Source organism: Hypomesus nipponensis, chromosome 21 (assembly GCF_054491055.1).
Source record: "Hypomesus nipponensis isolate SF chromosome 21, ASM5449105v1, whole genome shotgun sequence".
Classification (NCBI taxonomy): domain Eukaryota; kingdom Metazoa; phylum Chordata; class Actinopteri; order Osmeriformes; family Osmeridae; genus Hypomesus; species Hypomesus nipponensis.
In genome coordinates this window covers 14,103,047-14,123,729 of record NC_140381.1, presented here as the reverse complement: position 1 = coordinate 14,123,729, position 20,683 = coordinate 14,103,047, and the positions used below count along the sequence as shown (strand labels likewise).

Here is a 20,683-nt window from a genome sequence, read left to right as displayed (position 1 = left end):
TGGCTGAGCGGTTGAGCTAAGGAAAATCACTGCTGAAAGCAGTTGAAACGATTGTTTTGATGGCTTGAATAGTGAAGGTTTTACAAAATCTTTAAGAGTTATGTGCTTTAACTCAAAATGGTGAGAAAAAGTGTTAAAAGTATATCTGTCATTGTTATGCATTGCGATATTTTCTTACTGTTGAAAATGGAGGTTAAAACAGTGATGAAAAGAGTATCTTAATGACTTTCATACATTTTGAAACCTTAAAAGTATTAAAGAATGAAAGATTGAGAAACAGAAAAAAGTTTGAAGTTACAACAATCAATGAATTCTTCTCTTGGCTCTCGACGAAGGTGGTCGCATTTTTCTCTCCTCCCCTCCCTGACCTTCCCTGCTTCGCTCTGTCTTGTCTTGTCTTGTATGTCTCAAGATACTCTCTCACCATCTCTCTCCGAAACTAGAAGCATGGAATTAATTAGCTGGTCTCTCAATGCAATTGACACCATCTTCTCGAAGAGAAGCTCGGGTTCGGGGGAACCTGACGGGACGTTCGCAGCTGGCTAAACGATGGACGCGTGGGACAATTGGCATGTCGTGTGTCTAGCGGCACTTTCCGTTGAGAATGTTGAATACATCTTTATATTCGGAACCGTGATTACAGGCTTTCTGCTGTTTGGAATAGGCGGTTGGCTTGTATATCGAAAAGTAAAGGAAACGGCTGCAGCCATCAAAAGCCCCCTTAGGCTGCCCGACCTGATTGATACGGTGGGCAGAGCCGTTGGAGCACTGACTGTGAACTTACAGCAGAATATGGATTACAACAGGGATAAGTTTGCGGCTCAGCAAAGGAGGTTCGAGGAGTTGGAGGCCTTCCTGAAGGGTGGACGTGAAAATTGAGTCGCACCTACTCGTCTAAACAACTACACCAATCTTATCTACTTTCGGCCCCCCTGACCAGCACAAGCCTTGGCCAAGGCCGTTGCTGGAAAGCAACTCCCCTGGAGAGCGCTGAAGCAAGACTATCTTGCTCTTCCCTTCCCACTCCCCGACCATCATCTGTGGCTTGGTCTCTACCCGGGTCATGACCACGGACGTCTCCTTGCCAACACAATCTGCATAGGGAGACTCGGACTGATTGTGGCCTAGGTCGAGGGCGCCAACCCAGACCTACTCACACTCTAACTTTCACCTACTACAGATACCACCACCCCCCCACCCCCATCCAACGCCTTTGACTGCTTGTTTCCTTGGGTGGCTGGCGGGTCTGTGTCCAGCCGCTATCATGGCTGTAGGTCCAGATGCTGTTGGTCTACCCCCCCCCCCTTTTCCCATTGCAGGTTTTGTAATGTTATGTTATAAATATTTGTGGGCTTATGTGCTGAGGTTTTTGCCTGTTCCCACACTGTACTCCTCTAGGAGCATTGTCTGGGGGCTGCCTTTTTCTCTCCTCGTCTCTCCTCATGTTATGCTTTGTAACCTTTCTAATTGGCGCCGCTAATGGCTGCCTAGGCTCTCCTGCCGAAGTAAATTCCTTGTTTGTGTAAACTTTCATGGCAAATAAACACCAATTCTGATTCTGATTCTGAATTAGAAAATGGTGAGACAGTATTAAAAGTATATCTGTCATTGTTATGCATTGCAATATTTTCTCACGGTTGAAAAAATAGTGAATAAAAGGGTATCTTATTTAATTTCATAAATGTTAAAGCGTTATGTTAGAGCTCAATGCTCTTAAGACAGTCACCCCCATCCCCCATGTGGCCGACTCCTCCCAGCCTGGACACACTGTTTCAGCCACTCCCCTCCGGCAGAAGGCTGCGCACCATCTGGACCAAAACCTCACGCCACACAAACAGTTTCTTCCCATCCGCTGCTGGCCTCTTCAACAAGGCCAAGGACTCACACTGACTTGACCATTTATCACTTTATCTGCACAATACACCTTGCCATATTTCACTTTGTTGCCCTATTTGTACTATAGCCATTTTATATTTTATTTCATTCTAAATCTTCTTATTTAAGATTCTTATATGTTTAATGTGTGCACCTTCCTGCCAGTGCAGTGCAGACACTAGTTAACATTAGGTAGGCTACTGTCAGTTAGCAAGGGCTACAGAAAACGTAAAATTACAGGTAGAGGGACAATTTTTTAGCTTTGTTATCTAGTTTTTGTAGTTAGTCAGTGTTATCATAATGCTGCGAGTCCAGGAAAACCCTAACCATCTCAATTCATACTCCGCCCTTGCGTCCTTGCAAGACCATTCTCGCAAGGACGCTTGCAAGAACGTTCTTCAAAAGAACGTACTTGCGTTCTCAGCGTTCTTCGGATTGATAAACAGCCACTGTCTAATATAGAGAAAACTGCCACGCTCTGGAAACTTCCGGGTTCTGAATTGGTTGTAGTTCCATGTGAGGGCGCTAACGAGCGAGTGCAGAATGAATGGAGGTCTATGCTGCCCTACAAAGCCAAAAGACCGTAACTCGCCGAAGTGTAGAACTGAGAAAAACGACTTCAAGGTTTTTGCACTTTCAAAGTAGTTGTCCTGCCAAATGTATTTTAGGTAGGACATTGGAAATCTAGCAGTTTGATGTTTTAGTGATTACACATTATCTAAACTATAATTTTTTTAAATTGTTGATCTTAAACTGCACTTTTGACCTATATTTTGAAGTTACAGTAGTATACTATAGTCTATCGTAAGTGGTCATGCCGAGGCAAAATACAGTAACTTCCGTTTCTTCGCTCACTTAGTTGCTTATCACAATATAAACTCTGTATATTATAAGCCAACGTAACATACACGTGGATACCTGTCACAAGACTTACAAGACAAGTGTTTTTGATTGAACTGCCAGGGTAGGATACTTACAAACGACTCATGTTTGTGATGTTTTGTGTTGAATGCAGCGAGTAGGCTAGACCAGATGCTACTGTTAAGGAATGTGTCGCTGGGTAGTGGAGAATAATACAAGGTTAAACATCGGACCAGGTTACTTGTAGTTTAATATAAGTAATGATGCAATCACAAGATACACAATGAAAACAACACACTCAGGATGTTCGTAGTCCAATACAATGAATCAGATGATGCAATCGTAGCCTCACAGAAACAGAGTCCCAGAATAGAACAAACGAAGGCCCTTCGTTGAGAAAGTGGTCGTGACAGAAATCAGAGAGAGTTCTGCCCAGTCCAAGTTCTGTCTCCCTGTTCTCGGGAGACAGGTCTTGTACCCCCAGAGAGGGAGTGCCTTTGATGGGTGATTGGTCAGAAGACCATAGGGTGGGGATGTGATAGTCCAATTAAATGTCCAGGGCGTTCACGGTGGCACAGGGTGGGCAGTCCAAAGATCTGGTAATGTTGGAGGGGGAGGGGACGGAGAAGACCCACAGGTCTGAGGTAATCTCAGGGAAGGGGGGGGCTCCAGGGAAGGGAGTAGATCGCCCCAAGGTCCTGATGGCGTACAGGGAGATGGGAGCTGCGCCTCCAGGGAAGAGGGGGGGGGTCGTGTCTCCAGGAGAGGGGGGTGAGGCAGACCAGGCCAGGGTCGATGATGTATGGGGAAAGGTGAGGCAGGGTCTCCAAGGGTATGCAGGAGGGATAGGGTCGATGATGTATTGGGGAAAGGTGGGGCAGGGTTTCCATGGAAAGGGGCCTTAAACAGAATATCCAAAGGTGCTCAGACCAGCTGGTCTAAGCCGTCCTTAAACGAGGAAGAGTTACAGTCCCAGCATCACCTTATCTCCCAAGTTGACACTTTTACTCCCCATAGCTGAGAAGCCCTATTGTACTCGCACCAGTCTCTGAGCGGCCCAATCTCTCCTCCTGTCTGACCTTGACGTGTTTGCACACCCCAGCGTTACTTTGACGCACACACCTTGCTGCACACATTCCAATCTCAGCCAGGCCTCACTTGCACAGAAAGCATCCTGTTGCATGATCTCATTAGTTCTCTGTTAATTCAATTGATTATAATTGGGTACATATGTATATATATATACATATATGAGGTATCGATTTGTATAGCAGCATCGATTAGCAGTATGTTATCATTCCTTCACACTACCCTAAACAGCGGTCAGGCCCGACAGGTGGAAAGTGGAAGGAGAAAACTGGAACACTCACCCCAGCCAGGTAGACTCCCACCCCAAGCTCCAGGACAGCCCAAGCCGCCGTTCGGTTCGGCCGACAGCTCGCTCTCGGTAGGTAGGGTTGATCAGCGTATATGTTCGGTACATTAAGCACGGCGTGTGCAACATAAATATGGATCCGCAGAAGTGGGGTAAACGGAAACCCAGGGGGACAACTGGTCGCGTTGATAGTGACACTCGAAACTCTCAGGTTTCCCCCTTCTTTCCGCCATCTGGGAGTTCAAAAACAATAAACTCCTCCCCTTAATTAGCCGGGACCCAGTCAGGACACCGTTCCCCTCCCCTTTCCAATCACCACCATGTGCAAGGCCGCCGCGCCACTAAAGTGTTATATTTAAAAGCTACTCCTGAGACAGGAATATACCTCCCTCTCACCCTGCCACTAGGCGTGTGCGTAACAATATGTACACCTACAGTAAAATAGTCGTTGTGTGTCAACGTGAAAAAGAACAAAGGCTTCACATGTTTTGTCACGCATACAGTATGTGGCACTTCACTCGGTTTCAAAAGCTAAATGTAGCCCTTGAGCCAGAAAGTTTGCCCACCCCTGCTCTAACCTGTCCTCTATCTTGTATGGTTTAAAAAGTATTGCAGACGGAGAAGATTTTTGTCAGAATGGCCAAGTGAAATCATCTTGATAAAGGATGATTTGCCTAACACGATCATACAAAAATGTATATCATTAGAAAGCCCTTCTTCTTCTCTTCAAAATGGTTCAGGTCTATTATTTGAAAAACTATGCATATTCAGGCAGGAAAGTGTTAAAGGAGAGTGACATGAAAACTTCACTTTAGGAGGTTATTTAACATTAATATGACTTCCCCTAGCCTGCCTTTGGTCCCCCAGTGGCTAGAATTTTCGATAGGTGTAAACCAAGCCCTGGGTGTTCTTCGCCTTTGAGAAGATGAAGGCTCAATTGCTCTGTTGGAAAATATCCACCTTGTGACATCACAAGGACAAAGGTTACCTCCCTTCTCTCTACTTTGTCCGCCCAGATAATCTGGCCCGCCCATGAGAAACTGAGCTACAACCGTGCAAGGGCGAGTGCAATATCGTTTTTTCCTGGAGAGACATCATGGCAAGCAAACGAACAAAGCATAACAGTTGCTCAGTGCTTGGATGTACAAATGAAAACAAAAGTATTTTTTTAGTTCTTTCATCAGAGCCTCTGCACAGCCAGTGTCTTTGCTGGATATGCGCCGACACAGCTTCCCAAAGTTTTGCATGTCTGCGCCAAACATTTCCGCGACAACTGTTTCCACAACTTGGGACAATACAAATCTGGCCTTGCTGAAATTAAATTCTGGATCATTACTAACTCTCCTTGGTCAAGCTACAAACCTTGGACAAGTAAGTTAACTAACGCTATATCATTTTGTTGCTTTACTGTATATGGTTACCTACCCTTCAAATGTGGTTGTAACATTAGCTCTGCAACTAACAGCTGAGTTACTTTCGCTAACGTAAAGGTATATGGCATCAAGTGTGTGTGTGAATACAAACGCTGTAACGCGAGTGTTGTACACTTCTTTGTTATTTGGACAACCGTTCTGCTGTTGGTGTTATGGCGCGCGCGATATCTGCCTTTCTCCTTATTGAAATGACTGTGAGTGTGCACCTCTGCAAACCAGGGTGATCAGATGAGAATGGCTAAATTAGAGGCATCTTACAGCAACTGCATCTTACAGAGCCATTGCATACAACCATTGTAAACATTAGCGCATGTTTCCGCCAAGCCCTCGCCCCTCGGCCTGAAGCAACGGCCCCGGTGGATGTAGGTGGTATTGCATTTACAGTTAGGTTCCCGTGTCTTCCGGTCGTTTTTATTCCAGTCAACATTTACAAAACTATCTCCCCCAATAATTTTTGTTCGATTCTCAAACCTGGCACATACTACTAGCTTTTTCCATCGATCATCCATCCATCATCTGCCGCTTGTCCGGGGATCGGGTCGCGGGGGCAGCGACCTAAGCAGGGAGGCCCAGACTTCCCTCTCCCCGGCCACTTCCACCAGCTCTTCCTGGGGGACCCCGAGGCGTTCCCAGGCCAGCCGAGTGACATAGTCCCTCCAGCGTGTCCTGGGTCTTCCCCGGGGCCTCTTCCCAGTGGGACGTGCCCGGAACACCTCACCAGGGAGGCGTCCAGGAGGCATCCTAATCAGATGCCCGAGCCACTTCAGCTGGCTCCTCTCGACGCGGAGGAGCAACGGTTCTACTCTGAGCCCCTCCCGGATGACCGAGCTTCTCACCCTATCTCTAAGGGAGAGCCCGGACACCCTGCGGAGAAAGCTCATTTTGGCCGCTTGTATTCGCGATCTCGTTCTTTCGGTCACTACCCATAGTTCGTGACCATAGGTGAGGGTAGGAACGTAGATCGACTGGTAAATAGAGAGCTTCGCCTTTCGACTCAGCTCCTTCTTCACCACGACGCACCGATGCAGAGCCCGCATCACTGCGGACACCGCACCGATCCGCCTGTCGACCTCGCGCTCCATTCTTCCCTCACTCGTGAACAAGACCCCGAGATACTTGAACTCCTCCGCTTGGTTTAGGATCTCCTCCCCGACCCGGAGATGGCACTCCACCCTTTTCCGGTCGATTACCATGGCCTCAGATTTGGAGGTGCTGATTCGCATCCCAGCCGCTTCACATTCGGTTGCGAACCGCTCCAGTGAGAGCTGGAGGTCACGGCCCAATGAAGCCAACAGGACCACATCATCTGCAAAAAGCAGCGACTCGATCCTGAGGTCACCAAACCGGACCCCCTCAACACCCTGGCTACGCCTAGAAATTCTGTCCATATAGGTAATGAACAGAATCGGTGACATAGGGCACGAGCACAAAAGTTCACATTGGCGATAGCCGATTTACATTGAGCTGAATGAGCCATAGACTTATATTGAATGAGCACAGGGAGAAATGGCTTGAGTTGCCTGCCTTGTTGTAGCAAGTTTATCAAATCGTTGTCACACACATGAAATGTTGTTAATAAAGTTTATTCCCGTTATTTTAAAACAGATTAGATTTTTAGTAAAAACGTTCATGACATGATGGCAAATGGGGCAAAGCCTATTAGGTTAAGCGCGAGCATAGATTGTTGACATGTCTATCTGGGGCAAAGACAAAGATTAATACTTTAACTGTTAAACACAATGGGAAATTATATATATTTAAATACTATTAGTCTTGCCTTCAGAAGCTTTTGTTTAACACACCCATTATTCTTTTTTTGATGGTTTCATCAAGCCAGACTGCTTTTGTGGGACAATGAAGGTCCTCAGTGACTATGTTTCACCCCCACTTACATCTGATGGAAACGTCTTGTAGCCTATGGTTCTATGAACATGCCCCTTTCAAAGGCAAATGTTCAATAAAGTATATTTTAAACACACTTCTCGAGCTTTTATTTATTACATTATTAACACGTCTTGTTAGATCACGTTATATACATTAATAGACGTTTGGTTTTCTAGGTTGAACATGTAAAACACAGGTCACATTTCTACACTAATGTGAAATTGAAGGCGGTGTGAATCTCGTGGTATTTCGTTTGAATATAAAGTTGTCAGTAAGCTATGGTAAATCTGCATTATGGAAGATTTCGGTTACCAAAATAACAATTAAGTTTTCTTTGCCTGGCGAGAACAACGACGAAGCTGTTCATGTTAACAGTTTATTTCGTATGATACAATGCGTTGGAAATCATACTATCACGAAGAAAAAAAGCAACATATATGTGATGAGTTCCATCTAGAATAGCCCTATATTTAGCCCTATAGCCTATTTCTAGTGAAAGGAATACTATACAGTGACAATACTTTTTCATAAAGTATCCATCATGTGTCTGCTTCATGTCGGACTTGTACCCCATTCTGCCCATGAATTCTGCAACTGCAATGTCTTAGCTCCCACGGTCGTAACCAGATAAATCTATGCTCGCGACTGGTTGTCGCAAAGTATGACGTGTACAGCTAGTTGCAAGCGTGCACGAGGTCTCGAAGCTAGGGGGACAGGGTCCAAATGCAGTGCTCCCTCCTCAGGCCCCTCTAAACCGGAACTCTCTCCTCAGGCCCCTTTTTTCATGTGTATCCGAGGTATTAGCGCCACCGCTGGTCGGAGGATACTGTAGGCTATTTATATTAATAGGCTACCTTACATTGAACTTCGGTTTTAGCATAAGTCAATAATGTTTAACAAAGCGGAAATTAGCATTGCGGCTAGCGTTACGTATTGCTAACATTACAAACATGATCACTGTTCTAACCCTGGCAAGCATAGAAAATAGGTTTGGCAGTTTAGCGTCATCTAGTGGTCATTATAGAATATCACATTTTTTCCGTTGGTCATTTGCAGCAGCAACAGCTGGCTCGTGTTATTGTTTATTGTTTCCACGGCAACAAGAGCCGGCTCTGAAATAATTCATTTTTTAACGTTGATAATACAAACAACACTACTCTCTTAATCTGAAATCAATATCCATCCTTGTATTTATGTTAAATGTTGCTTCATCAATTACCACTTCAATCATAAAGATGTGTAATAGCACTAAACATATATTCCATATTCCAATAACGTAGGATTACGGTGTTCATGGGAAACTTAGGCTACTGCAGGGGGATAAATTAACAATAACCATGCCGAGAACATAGCCTTATGTATCGTTGATGAAATGCCTCATTTAGGCTATCACCGGCCAAACTGGCTAGCGAGTTTTTATTATGAAAATGAAATTTAGCCCGCATTTGGAGGGTGTTAATTTAGATCTCTGTACCTAACGCTAGCCGCAATGCTAATTTCCGCTTTGTTAAACACTATTGACTTATGCTAAAACCGAAGTTCAATGTAAGTTAGCCTATTAATATAAATAGCCTACAGTATCCTCCGACCAGCGGTGGCACTAATACCTCGGATACACATGAAAAAAGGGGCCTGAGGAGAGAGTTCCGGCTTCAGGGGCCTGAGGAGAGAGTTCCGGTTTGGAGGGGCCTGAGGAGGGAGCACTGCATTTGGACCCTTCTCGAAAAAAGAGCCACTGTTTAAAGCTAGACTGGAAGACACGGAAGTGGAAAGATTGCCGCGTCCAGTCTCGTGCTCTCGCTTGGCTCACTGCGCCACTGAGCACTTTTCATAGAAATGAATGGGGACGCCATCTTGGAAGACACAAGTATCTGTCTCTAGTTATATTAAACTCTATGGTTTTCCGCCCCTCTCCTCCTCATTAGCATTTAAAGCTACAGACACAGCATGTTTTGAGGAAAGCTCATTGTGGGACAGCTTGTAGTGGCTGTAATTATGCACCAAGGCTGAATTTCGGGAAAAATACTTCAGATACAGTAATAGGGAACCACTAAGGCCTATAAAAGCATCCAAAAACAGCATGTCATGTGACTTTAAACACGAAATGTTCATGGTGAGAAACAGTTGTCAGTGCATGACGTCACAATGGAATTTGACTTGAACATTTTGAACCACTGAAACCCATTCATTTTTTAGGCACATTAAAAACTTTAGGATCTTAAATTTAAAGTTATCAATGAGAAAAGTAATTGCTCACTAGAGTAGTTCAGACTTTATCAAATGAAGTTTGAACGGTGTTTCTAGCTTTAACGCTGTGAAACTAGTAGGCGAGCAAAACAGTGGGAGGAAATTAATAAGAAGTATGCAGGATAACAATAGTGTTTTTGCATTCAGCAAACACACTAATTAGTAATCTGACTGACAGTTTCGCTTAATTGACTATCTCATCGTGTAAGAAGTAAAGGTAAATGAGCCCCAAACACCAAATTTATAACATTGTGTTTATTGATGTCTGTGGACAAAATAATAAACATGCAAACTTTCACGCGTTTGTCTGGTTTCGCAACTATTGCAGTTTGGTTTTTGAGTCCTTGCTCTCAATCACTCCAAGAAGGAGGGCATCCGCCTCTAGTAAAGTGGTGTCCGTGTTTGCTCCCAAAAAGCGGGACGTCAGCTCAAGGTCCTCCAAACGCAAACGAACCCGGCTGTCTCTTTGGTATTTCTCCCCATCCACCGACGGTCGTTTGCATACACAATGAAACTTTCCACCAAAGTCAATGTACAGATCGTCTTGTATAATGTGGAATATCTTGCCAACGACTATTTTACCCTTTGCTGGGCCCATCTGCATGAGAGGAGAGTGTCGTAGCATCGACGCAAATGATTTCTCATCCCTCAAGTAATTTGCTCTGACAGCAACTGTCACCTGGTCTTGTGTCTGCTGGAGATCTGTGTGCTGATCGAAGGCTGCAGCAAATCCACTTTTAGGTTTCTCCACGGCTGGTTTGACCGTTTCCGCGACAGCATCTTCGTCTGATCCACCGATGCTAGCTGTACAGTAAAAAGACATACGGACATATATTTGTCTTATAGGGAACAGGCATGTGCGGGTCCTCAATCCTCTCACAACCTTACACAAGGCTGCCATGTTGGTTAGCTGAAGCGGTGTGGATGACGCAAAGGATGCTGGGTAGTGGTTATTGTTTGGTATCTATCTATATATATCCATATATATATCTATATATATATATAAATATATATATATATTTATATATATATATAAATATATATATATATATATATATATATACATTGTTATATAACAATATATATGCATATATAACAACTGTAGTTTCCTTCACTAATCATGTCTCCATTGGGCTTCCTTAGCTTATATTCGTGAACTAGAACCACTTCCGGAACGAGCATTACGCCGATTCTCAACATGGAGGTGTTTGTGTATAACCCATTTTCACAGTTTTCCAGTGCGCTTTTTCCTCTTGAATCTCATGTTCAAGACCTTGTTGAGCACTATATTAACGAAAGGGTGAGTATGGGATTTCCCAAATCTTTCTAATGTTTATTAAACTTTTCTTTCTTGCAAGTTAACGCGCGTCTGCTACCGAATGTTTGTAGCCTAGCAATAGAGAGACGTACGGCGAGGTAGCTAGAGACTAGGCTGATCGGGGCAGACTAAAACTATTCTTTTGATGAATGATCGCTTGCTGTAGAGACTTGTTGGTGTTTGATAATATGAGCCAGAGCTTGGGTCTATTTGTCCTACCGGGGGCCCGTTCCATAAAGGGAGTTCGGTCAGATTAACCTACCGTAGTGGAAAGCTAGCTAAGTCTTGGGCTAACACAGTGGTTCTCAAAGTGGGGGGGCGCGCCCCCTAGGAGAGAGAGAGGGGGGGGGGGGGGGGGAACGGATGGAATTAATTAATCAATAAATGACACTACTAATATAGGGCTACCAGATTTGAGTTTGTGAAAAAGTGGACACTTCGTCGCGGGGGCGCGGGGAGGGAGGGCTTGCTGGGGGGGGGGGGGGGGCTTGCTGGTCGTGTATTGCATGCCGCACTATCTGATCAAAATTACAGTTTTCTGAGGTTCACAAAGGTCGCGCAACAAGGTGGAACGCAAGGGAGATATCCTTTCCCAAACTTGTAATTGCGTAATAGTTTGTGATAGATTCAGAGAAACACAAATAGGAATACAATTTTGGAATCCCTGCATTCCCGCATTTTTTAGGTCTCGAAAAGACTACATGTCCGGGTCAAAGAGAAACGTCTGGTCACCCTAACATAACTGGACAAGTTTTTGACGGTGCTCCCACGGAAACGCAAAGCAGAGGATGAAGCATCGCCAGAGAATGTCAAATATAGAGAGAACTGCCACTCTCGGGAAACTTCCGGGTTCTGAACTGGTTGAAATTCCATGTGAGGGCGCTAACGAGCGAGTGCAGAATGAATGGAGGTCTATGGAGCGGTACCCCTCAAAATCCACTTTTCTCAGGATATAATTTTTTGTCCAGTCATTTGAATTCTGAATTCGAAAGGGGAGGCCCAAAAAATACACACTGCCGGGTTTTAGATTTTTTGAAAGTCGCCTTTCTGTTCTAAAAAGCTTTTGAAAATGTCATTGACGTCATACACATCGTACGACCAGAGCTACTGCTTGACGGCAAGCTCTGGTCACTTACTTTTTTCTCTCAGGGCATCGACAACACAGCTGACAGGTTAGGCTCTCCCTGTCAATACACATGCTTGAAAGAGTTTTGGCTTGCTAATGTTGTTGCTCATGTTGCTAATGCTCCGACATTATGATTCCGCTTCGGATGCCATCAAGCGGGAGCTCTGGTCGTATCAGTCCTTTACTAACCAATCAGCATTCAGTAGCAGAATGCTAGCGTGTTATGGGCAACAACGACTCACCATGTAAGAAATCAAAAGGACATAAGTACTCGTTCATTCAATTTTCGAGCTATAATCCATGTTGAACATGCACAAACTACAATCAAATCGGAGATTTTTCAACGACAATCAGGTGAAAGACACAAATTTAGCCGTTTAGCTCCATAGACTCCCATTCAACATTCACTCGCTCACGATCACCCCCAGTGGAACTCTGGTGGAACTGCAGCCAAATTCGGTACAATGGGGTTTAATAGGGAGTGGCAAGGCTCTCCTTAAACAGGCTCTGGCATCGCCAAGTGTGCTTCCAAAGCAGTTTCCTTCCAAGGCAAAGACTAAAAACTATGACGACACATATCTTGTCTTCGGCTTCACCTGTATCCCACAACGGTGGGTAATGAGCAGGCCCAAACGTAATTTTGAGAGCGCAGAATTCCATCAAAAACCAGTGGAATTTTAAATACAATGCATTTGTCTGAGTCAAAATTTTAATAAACTTGTCAACTCATATTACGTCTCTACTCTTTCAAAATATTTAACCTGTAAACACAGCCCATTGCCACCAATGTAGGTTGGTCTGTGATAGCAATCGAAGGAAGTCTGTCAACCCTGAAACTGACACGTTCACTTTTGACAAGGTACTGTACTGTAGCCAATATTAAAACGTTGGCCAAAAATGTTGTCTTATGTACCAAAGAGGGGCCCAGCACAGAAAGTCTGGGAACCACTGGGCTAACACCCTTACACCAAACATTGGTGTGCTCAGTAATTCCTGGTTGGGCAGTCTGGCGGAAAGAATAAAATCTTAGGACAGCTGTAAATAATATGTAATGCTATGTACAATTGCAATGTAAACTCATGCCTGTGTTTTTTCCAGGGTTATCTGTTAGAGGACTTCTATATCAAGAAAAACGGGCGTCTATCAGGACTCGATGATAAATTACAAGATGGAGGAGTGTATCGACTGGAGCCTCGTCTTTGTGGGGGGAAAGGAGGTCGGCTTTCATCAGAACAATATGCAAACTAGAATAATTTAGGCTGTGTATGACTGATTAAGCTGAAAATAGCCAAGACAAACTCACTATAGGAATGGACCAGAGTTGTTAAGTCATTTGTGTGCACATATTGATGCTACATTTCCTCAGGTTGTGAGCAATTTGGATGTTAGTTAAGAAATTAATGGGACTTTGTGTAGGAATGGATGGATAAGGAATACACTAACTGATGTGTTTTATTACACACTGACAGTTTCTCTCAAAATATTGTCAGAAAGTAATGGACTTATGGCACTAAAAGCAATTAATCATAGCCTCTCTGTTTAGTTCACTCCTTTTATACAACACTTCACTTCTGCAGACGTTTCCTCAGTTTCTCAGACAGGAGAGTATCTTGGTGGAGTTGATGTTAATTATGTTGTCTAACAAATTCTATTGTTTGCGACTTTCTGAGTATGACTGTTTGTTCCATTTTGTACTTGACAGGCTTTGGCTCTATGCTCCGAGCTCTAGGGGCACAAATTGAGAAGACTACCAACAGAGAAGCTTGCAGAGACCTCAGCGGAAGACGTTTGAGAGACGTCAACCACGAGAAAGAGTAGGATTTTATATAGTGCTGATATTCTGCTGGTATATACAGCATAGTATCAGGCACTTCTTTCAGCAGAATATATGTACATTTCTTTCTGTCTGTGAGCATTTTAAAAATAGTTTCCCAACGTCACTTGTTCCAAATGCAAACTAGACCTACCTACTCAATTAACAAAGTATGCTCCCTGGAGGAGGAAGGACAAATCATTGGATCAAATGTTTTTTACACAAACGGTGGAAAAAGCTGATTTCCTAAACTTGGAACACTTTTCAATTTCAGTCCCTGAGACTTCCAATTGTAATTTGCCACGATTATATATTTATAATGACTGCTTCTCATCAAATCATATGGTCAGAAATTTGCTACCAGAGTTGCTATCAATGTTGACACAAACGTGCACATGTCTAAGTGTTCTGTGTGATTGTTCCCAGGATGGCTGAGTGGCTGAAGAAGCAGGTGGACCGGGATGCGGAGAAAGAGCAGCGGCGTTTGGAGAAACTGCAGAGGAAGCTAGCTGAGCCCAAGCACCAGTTCACAGATACAAAATACGAGCGGCAGTGCCACGACCTTTCAGAGCGCCTGGAGGACTCCGTCCTAAAAGGCAAGGGCAACATTCTTATCACAACAGACTAACCGCATTTTATCGCGAGATTAACGTTCTTTTTGGCCTATAAAACTTTTGTTCCATATGCTGTTGCAACAACTACTGACGTTAGAAAAACAACAGCACACCGGATCTAGCTCAACCGGAAACAAAACAAGCAGCTTGTGAGCCAGCTATAGAGTAGTAGGCTAACTACACGCTTTAAGTGATGGCAAGCGCGAGATGCTGAAATGGATGCTAATAAGATTCTGAATGGAAAGTTTACTTTAAAAAAAGATGCCAAATGGTTCCATTGACAAGACCAAAGTGATCTGTGTGTTTTGTCGTTGTGAACTGAGCTATCATCGCAGCACGTCCAGTCTGAAATACCACTTGATGGCCAAGCACACAGCTGATGCGAATTCTCCGCCCCCTCGTCAAAGCCAGGCGATTGCAATGTTGTTTTCAATTAAAAATAAAACATTTGCTCTAAGCAATCCGATCCACTTTTCCATGTTGATAATAGCATTACAATGAGAACAAATAATGGGCCAAAAAGAAATCAAGGGACATTTAGAATACATAAAATGTGCGATTAATCACAAATTACCTATGACATTAATCGCGATTAAATACTTAAGTCGTTTGACAGCACTTGTGTAGACTCAACCTAGTTAATGCATAGAGTGAAAAGCTAAGTGTAAACAAGTGTAGAAACCTATTCGTGCACCCATTCAGAGTCTGACTGCCCGCTCTTTCAGGAATGCAAGCCTCATCTAGTGGCCTAGTCAAGGTTGAAGAGGCACCCAGTAGGAAAAGGCCTACTCCAAATAAAGGTCGAAAGGCCACCAAGAAAAAATGCTTATGGTGAGTTGCGTGATGACTTTCATGTTCCAACAATATAACAATTATTAGACCATTCCTGAAATGATAAAAAAAACTCAAGTGACAATATTTCTCAATAACTTCTATCGTCCTAGGACGGGTGCTTCCGGGCTAGATGACCTCAACGACAGCTCGGAGGAGGACGAGTCGACCGACAGCGAGGCCTCTGCCTCCACCTCCTCCTCCAGCCCAGAGGCTTCAGGCAGCCCAGAGAAGAAAGATGACAGGGCTGAAACAGCAGTCCCTTACTCAGCTGCTCAGGGCAAATTTAAAGCTAAGGAAACCAATTCTGGTTCCAGACCCCGCTCCTCAGAGAGGAGCCCGGCTCACGTCCAGGCATGTGAGGTGGCTGAGTGTGGAGTGGAGCAGGAAGCAGAGCCAGGCTGCAGAGGAGAGGAGGCAAGGACGAATGTTGTTTTCGTGGAGACTAACACAAAGACAGAAAGTCTCAAGGAAAGTCACTCACTGCGTTTACATGATGGTATCAATTCGAATCTAGCTTTATTCGGATAATGCACATTTTTGGGGCAACTGCTATTATTTGAATATATATATATTGGAATAATATATATATATATATATATATATATATATATATATATGGCAGTGAATTAACCGATTGGCTGAAAGCATGTCATATCCCAGTACGATACGTGGTGCTGTTTTCATTACAACTAGTGGTCATACAGCCCTTTCTGCTTGACCTCTTCACCACTACCAACAACATCAACATTTCGAGAAAGACAGCGAACGGAGAGCAAGGTGAAGCTACGTCCCTCTACATTTCGTGCATGATGACAGTAGGAATACTGCGATTGCAAACGGCGCTATTGGCTCGCGTTATTTGTTTCTGCCTAGCCAGCTACCGGCAGCGACAACTTATCGTCTTTTTCGACTTCCAGGTCACGACCTGGGAGGGAGGGCGGTGGGATCTCAAGCATGCGCAAAGACGCTGAGTCCAGTTCATAGTCCAATTCACCGTTTACAAGCATGCAATGTCCGAATTATCAACTGACTCGGATCGAGTTATCTCTGGGTGTCAATTGGATCGTAGTCGGACCGCAGTTATTCAAACAAAGGTGTTTACAAGAAATGGATCATTCAATTTCAGTCCAAATAAGCCTGTAATTCAAATCTATGTAAACGCAGTGACTGTGACTTAATCCAGTCTTTTGTGAGTAACAGTGTTTACATTCATTTAGTTGTCCACACAATTTCAGGATGTATATCATTTAAAAAAAAATAGTTTTGTTATGTGATAATTTGTTATTTTCAGCGAAGTAAAAGATTAGCCACCAAAATGATCAAATTCAGTCAAATTTAAACATGTAAATGGTTGTTTCTCCCTGACGGTAGCAGGAACAGCAGCCTGTAGACCTCGAGGCTGTGGGCTCTGTGGAGGAGCTTCAGGCGCTGGGCTTGGAGAGACTGAAGGCAGAGCTGATGAGACAAGGACTGAAGTGTGGGGGAACCCTGGCGGAGCGTGCCGCTCGCCTCTTCTCCACCAAGGGGCTAAATCCTGAGCGAATCGATCCTGCTCTGCTGGCCAAGCCCAATAAGGGAAAGAAGAAGTGATGGGGCGAGTTCCAAATCGATGATCTGTGTGATTTAAATGTGTGTTGATCCAAATGAAAGGGGTGGGAAGGTGGACTTTATAATAAGAATTTTGAATGTACACTGTCCAGCCTATCAGAAGACAGGTATGCAATTCAAGGGAACTGCAACTGTTTCAAACGTTTTTTTTTTTATTGGGTGCTTCCTTAAAGCAACAACACTTGACACGGCACCAATCGTGCTTAATTCTGTCACTCGTATTCTGTTGAGCCCAAAATGGTTCATTAGTGCATTATGTTTTCAAGCTGGATATTGTCTGGTGATTTAATTGATTTTTAAAATGATCCTTCCTAGTTTATGTACTTAAAGGTATAACTTGTCAGTCATCCCCCAATTTTTGTTTTTACTGAATCAGTTAAAACATGTATAACCTATTCTGAAAGAAAATTTACTTTAGTCTGTTTGGTCCTGGTAGAAAGGTTGTATATGGTTAAATACATTAAACATTTCAGATGGAATGTGTTTTGTTTTTGTTGGAAAATTGAGGGTATAGAGTAGTGTTATAAGGACATTAAATGGTTTTAATCTTTTAAAGGATATAGTCTTGGTGAGGGGGGGGGGGATAGTTTGTGTGATAGATTAATGCGTTCTGCATAGAAGGGAGAATGGCGTTGGTCACGATTTGGAATGAAAGGGAGAAAACAAGACAGAAAACAGGACAGAGTAACACGACGGATATTGCTATAAACTGTGACAACGTAGTTAATGCTGTTTTTGGATGCTTTTATATAGGCCTTAGTGGTCCCCTAATACTGTATCTGAAGTTTCTTTCCCGAATTCAGCCTTGGTGCCGAATTAAGCCTTGGTGCAGAATTACAGCCACTACGAGCAGTCCCACAATGAGCTTTCATCAGGATGTGCTGTTTCTGTGTCTGTAGCTTTAAATGCTATGAAGAAAGAGGCTTGGCTTACTGCCATGCTTCTGTTGTTTGCAAGCCATGATGTCTCGAGAAAAAACAACATCGCGCTCGGACAGTCGTAGCTAATTTTCTCATTGGTGGGCCAATGTCTCTGTGCGGGCAAAGCAGAGAAAAGGGAGGTAAACTTTGGTTTTATGACGTCATAAAACCAGCATTTTCAAAACCGAGCATTTCAGCTTTAATTTTCTCAAAGGCGGAGAAGAATACCCAGGGCTTGGTTTACACCTATTGAAATTTCTATTAGATCTTTGAATCGAGTTTATGGTGTTAATTGTAAAATCAAATGTGCTGCTTGCTGGGAAAGGGTCTGAAATTATTTAATCTTTATTTCAGTATAATAGACACACACATTAAACAAGGAATTTGTGAAAATGTTTTAATTTATTCCACCCTAGTATAAACTGGCATCAATCCCCCCCACAATTTTCATTTTACCTGTTGATTCCATGAAAAAAAAATCTGCTGGGCCGCCTGTCTGATCAGGGCCTAATCTTCTACCCATTACGGGTGCCCCCTGGCCATTAAGTAAGGGATAATGTATAGAACCGGTCATTATTGGGAAAATAAGCCCCTTCAGAGCGAAGCGTCGGGTGCTGTTCGCCCTGTCGGGGCTTATTTTCCCGATAATGACCGGCGTTCTATACATTATCCCGCTTATTACACGGCTACTTGCCAACAAAATGACTTAAAACAGTGTGTCTTTTTACAATGTATTTGTTACCATTCGTAGTGTTGATCAGCAGAGAAATAGTTCGCCAAAGACGTTGAACTTCATAGACTGGGGTTTAAAAGTTACCGGACTACTTGCGGAGTGCTACGAAAGACGTGAATCGGAAGCAAAAAGGCCACTTTCCTTGACAGCGGTTGTTATTCAAAGCAACGGTCTGTATCATGTAGTCATTTAGCAGATGCTGTTATCCACAGCAGAATATATAATGCTATCCTAACATTGCATACATTTGTGTGTTCTTTTTACACAGTATATTCATTAGGCTAATATTTCACTGTAATTAGAGATAATAGTAAAAGTGATATCGTATAACAGTTGATGTCATATGAAGTGTAAATCCTGCATTAGAGGGAGAAACATAGTTTCATTCATTCCTTCATAGGACTATCTCAGAGACACCAGGGGGGTATGGAGTTAGATTCGTTTCATAATTCAAACAACCAAACCTAACACGATTCAAACAAACTTAACATGATTCACAAATGTATTTCATGATTCACAAATGTAACGCGATTCACAAATAAATGACCCCCATTACATTTGTTTGCAACCTCACAAACACAAGTTACAAATCGGAGAACACGAGTTACAAATCCCTGCATTCGTTGGTGTGAATCCCTACATTCATTGGTGTGGATTTTTGGAACTTTCCTGACGCGCTTCCCCCTAACCGCTCAGCCATCTGACCCCCCCCATAGTCAACACTTGTCACACACTGTGGCCTGTGCACTATTTGTCTTGTCTGTGAGTGTGTGTCTTCCAACACTCACTGTAATAGCCTTTTGAAGCTCCTTCAGTTCCTTTTCTCTCCTGGATTCTGTGCTGGACTGTCGGATGTCTCCCCAGATGCCTGTACCACAAACCTGAACTAGAAAGTTGATGCTTGCTACAGTGGAGGAGTCTAAACAGTTGAAGGGACTGAGGGAGATGCCAAGAGGTGACCATAGATACTCATAAAGAACCTCTGTGTTATGTCTATTGCTTTTTTTTGTTATGTCTATTCCCAAGACTTGTCACAGGAGAACCAAGTCAGAAGCAGTGAAATAGTTTAATTCACAACTAACGTCTTACTGATAATTGCACATGTTACATCCATGGCATCATGTCTCTCAAACACCCAGTCACTCTGTGTGTTTGTTACTCTGACAACTTGATGACCCATAAGGGTTCTGCATAATAACAACTATGGTAAGTCACATTGCCCAAAATTAACAATGGATGCACAGTTCAATATGTAACACTTTTTAGTAATGATATTTTCCAGTTCATACTACCCTCAGCCTGGATAATTCAAAGAAATGTAATCCTCAAACTTCTATGACCCCTATTGTGTGTATTTAACATTTTAAATTGTCCTTTGGCATGAGACTAAACCGAAGCTGTACAGTACTCTGTTTGATTTAATTACGCTTTTGACCATAGTTTAAAGCTTGGCAAGATTAGCATATTCCCAGTAATTTACTGAAATGGACAACATTTGTGTTACTCTGCCAACACACTTTGATGAATATTCTATAATTACACATAATGTTCTTACCTTTTTTCTGCAGCTGACACTATATCATGGTCTTTATGTTCATCTATCGAACACAGATAACAGATACGCTGATGGTCTGACCGGCAGAAAATGTTGATGTTATTTGCTTTTGTATTGGGTAAAATTGGGTAAACACAACAATGGTTCGTTATGAACCTTTTGGTCATGTGACCCGAAGGCAGCACAAGGGTTAAAAGCAGGGGAATCATAATGAGGCTGAAGGTGAGCCTCACAGTAAGAGGTCAGACACACCAGACAGGACTTTCGGGCTTTCTTCTTTCTCCCAGTATACATTTACATTTTACGTTTAATCATTTAGCAGACACTTTTATGTGGTGTACTATCTTTTGCAGGTGGGGATACTCCTAAAGTTGAGCGAGTCAGACAGGGTTCAGGAAGGCAAGGGAGGGAGTTCAGAGGAGACAGGATGAGATAAGAGGAATAAAGCGGGTGGAGCCAGAGCTAGAATGTGAGGAATTCGGTCATA

The 20,683-nt window shown here is 43.3% G+C and overlaps 2 protein-coding genes across 3 annotated transcripts; one reads left to right on the top strand and one right to left on the bottom strand.

Moving 5' to 3' along the window:
* Positions 1-9,915: 9,915 nt before the first annotated feature.
* mrps28 (mitochondrial ribosomal protein S28) lies at positions 9,916-10,622 on the bottom strand. Its single transcript, XM_084685682.1, has one exon. It carries the CDS (start codon positions 10,574-10,576, stop codon positions 9,995-9,997), a length of 582 nt encoding a protein of 193 aa, XP_084541808.1. The 5' UTR covers positions 10,577-10,622; the 3' UTR covers positions 9,916-9,994.
* A 195-nt stretch (positions 10,623-10,817) lies between these two features.
* sde2 (SDE2 telomere maintenance homolog (S. pombe)) lies at positions 10,818-17,467 on the top strand. 2 transcript variants are annotated; one of them, XM_084685998.1, is made up of 7 exons: positions 10,818-10,975; positions 13,218-13,335; positions 13,822-13,933; positions 14,359-14,528; positions 15,272-15,377; positions 15,491-15,794; positions 16,755-17,467. In XM_084685998.1, exons 1-7 carry the CDS (start codon positions 10,874-10,876, stop codon positions 16,968-16,970), a joined length of 1,128 nt encoding a protein of 375 aa, XP_084542124.1. In that variant the 5' UTR covers positions 10,818-10,873; the 3' UTR covers positions 16,971-17,467. The 2 variants fall into 2 exon arrangements, with proteins under 2 accessions (XP_084542124.1, XP_084542123.1); XM_084685997.1 differs by having other exon boundaries at positions 16,752-17,467.
* Positions 17,468-20,683: the final 3,216 nt, after the last annotated feature.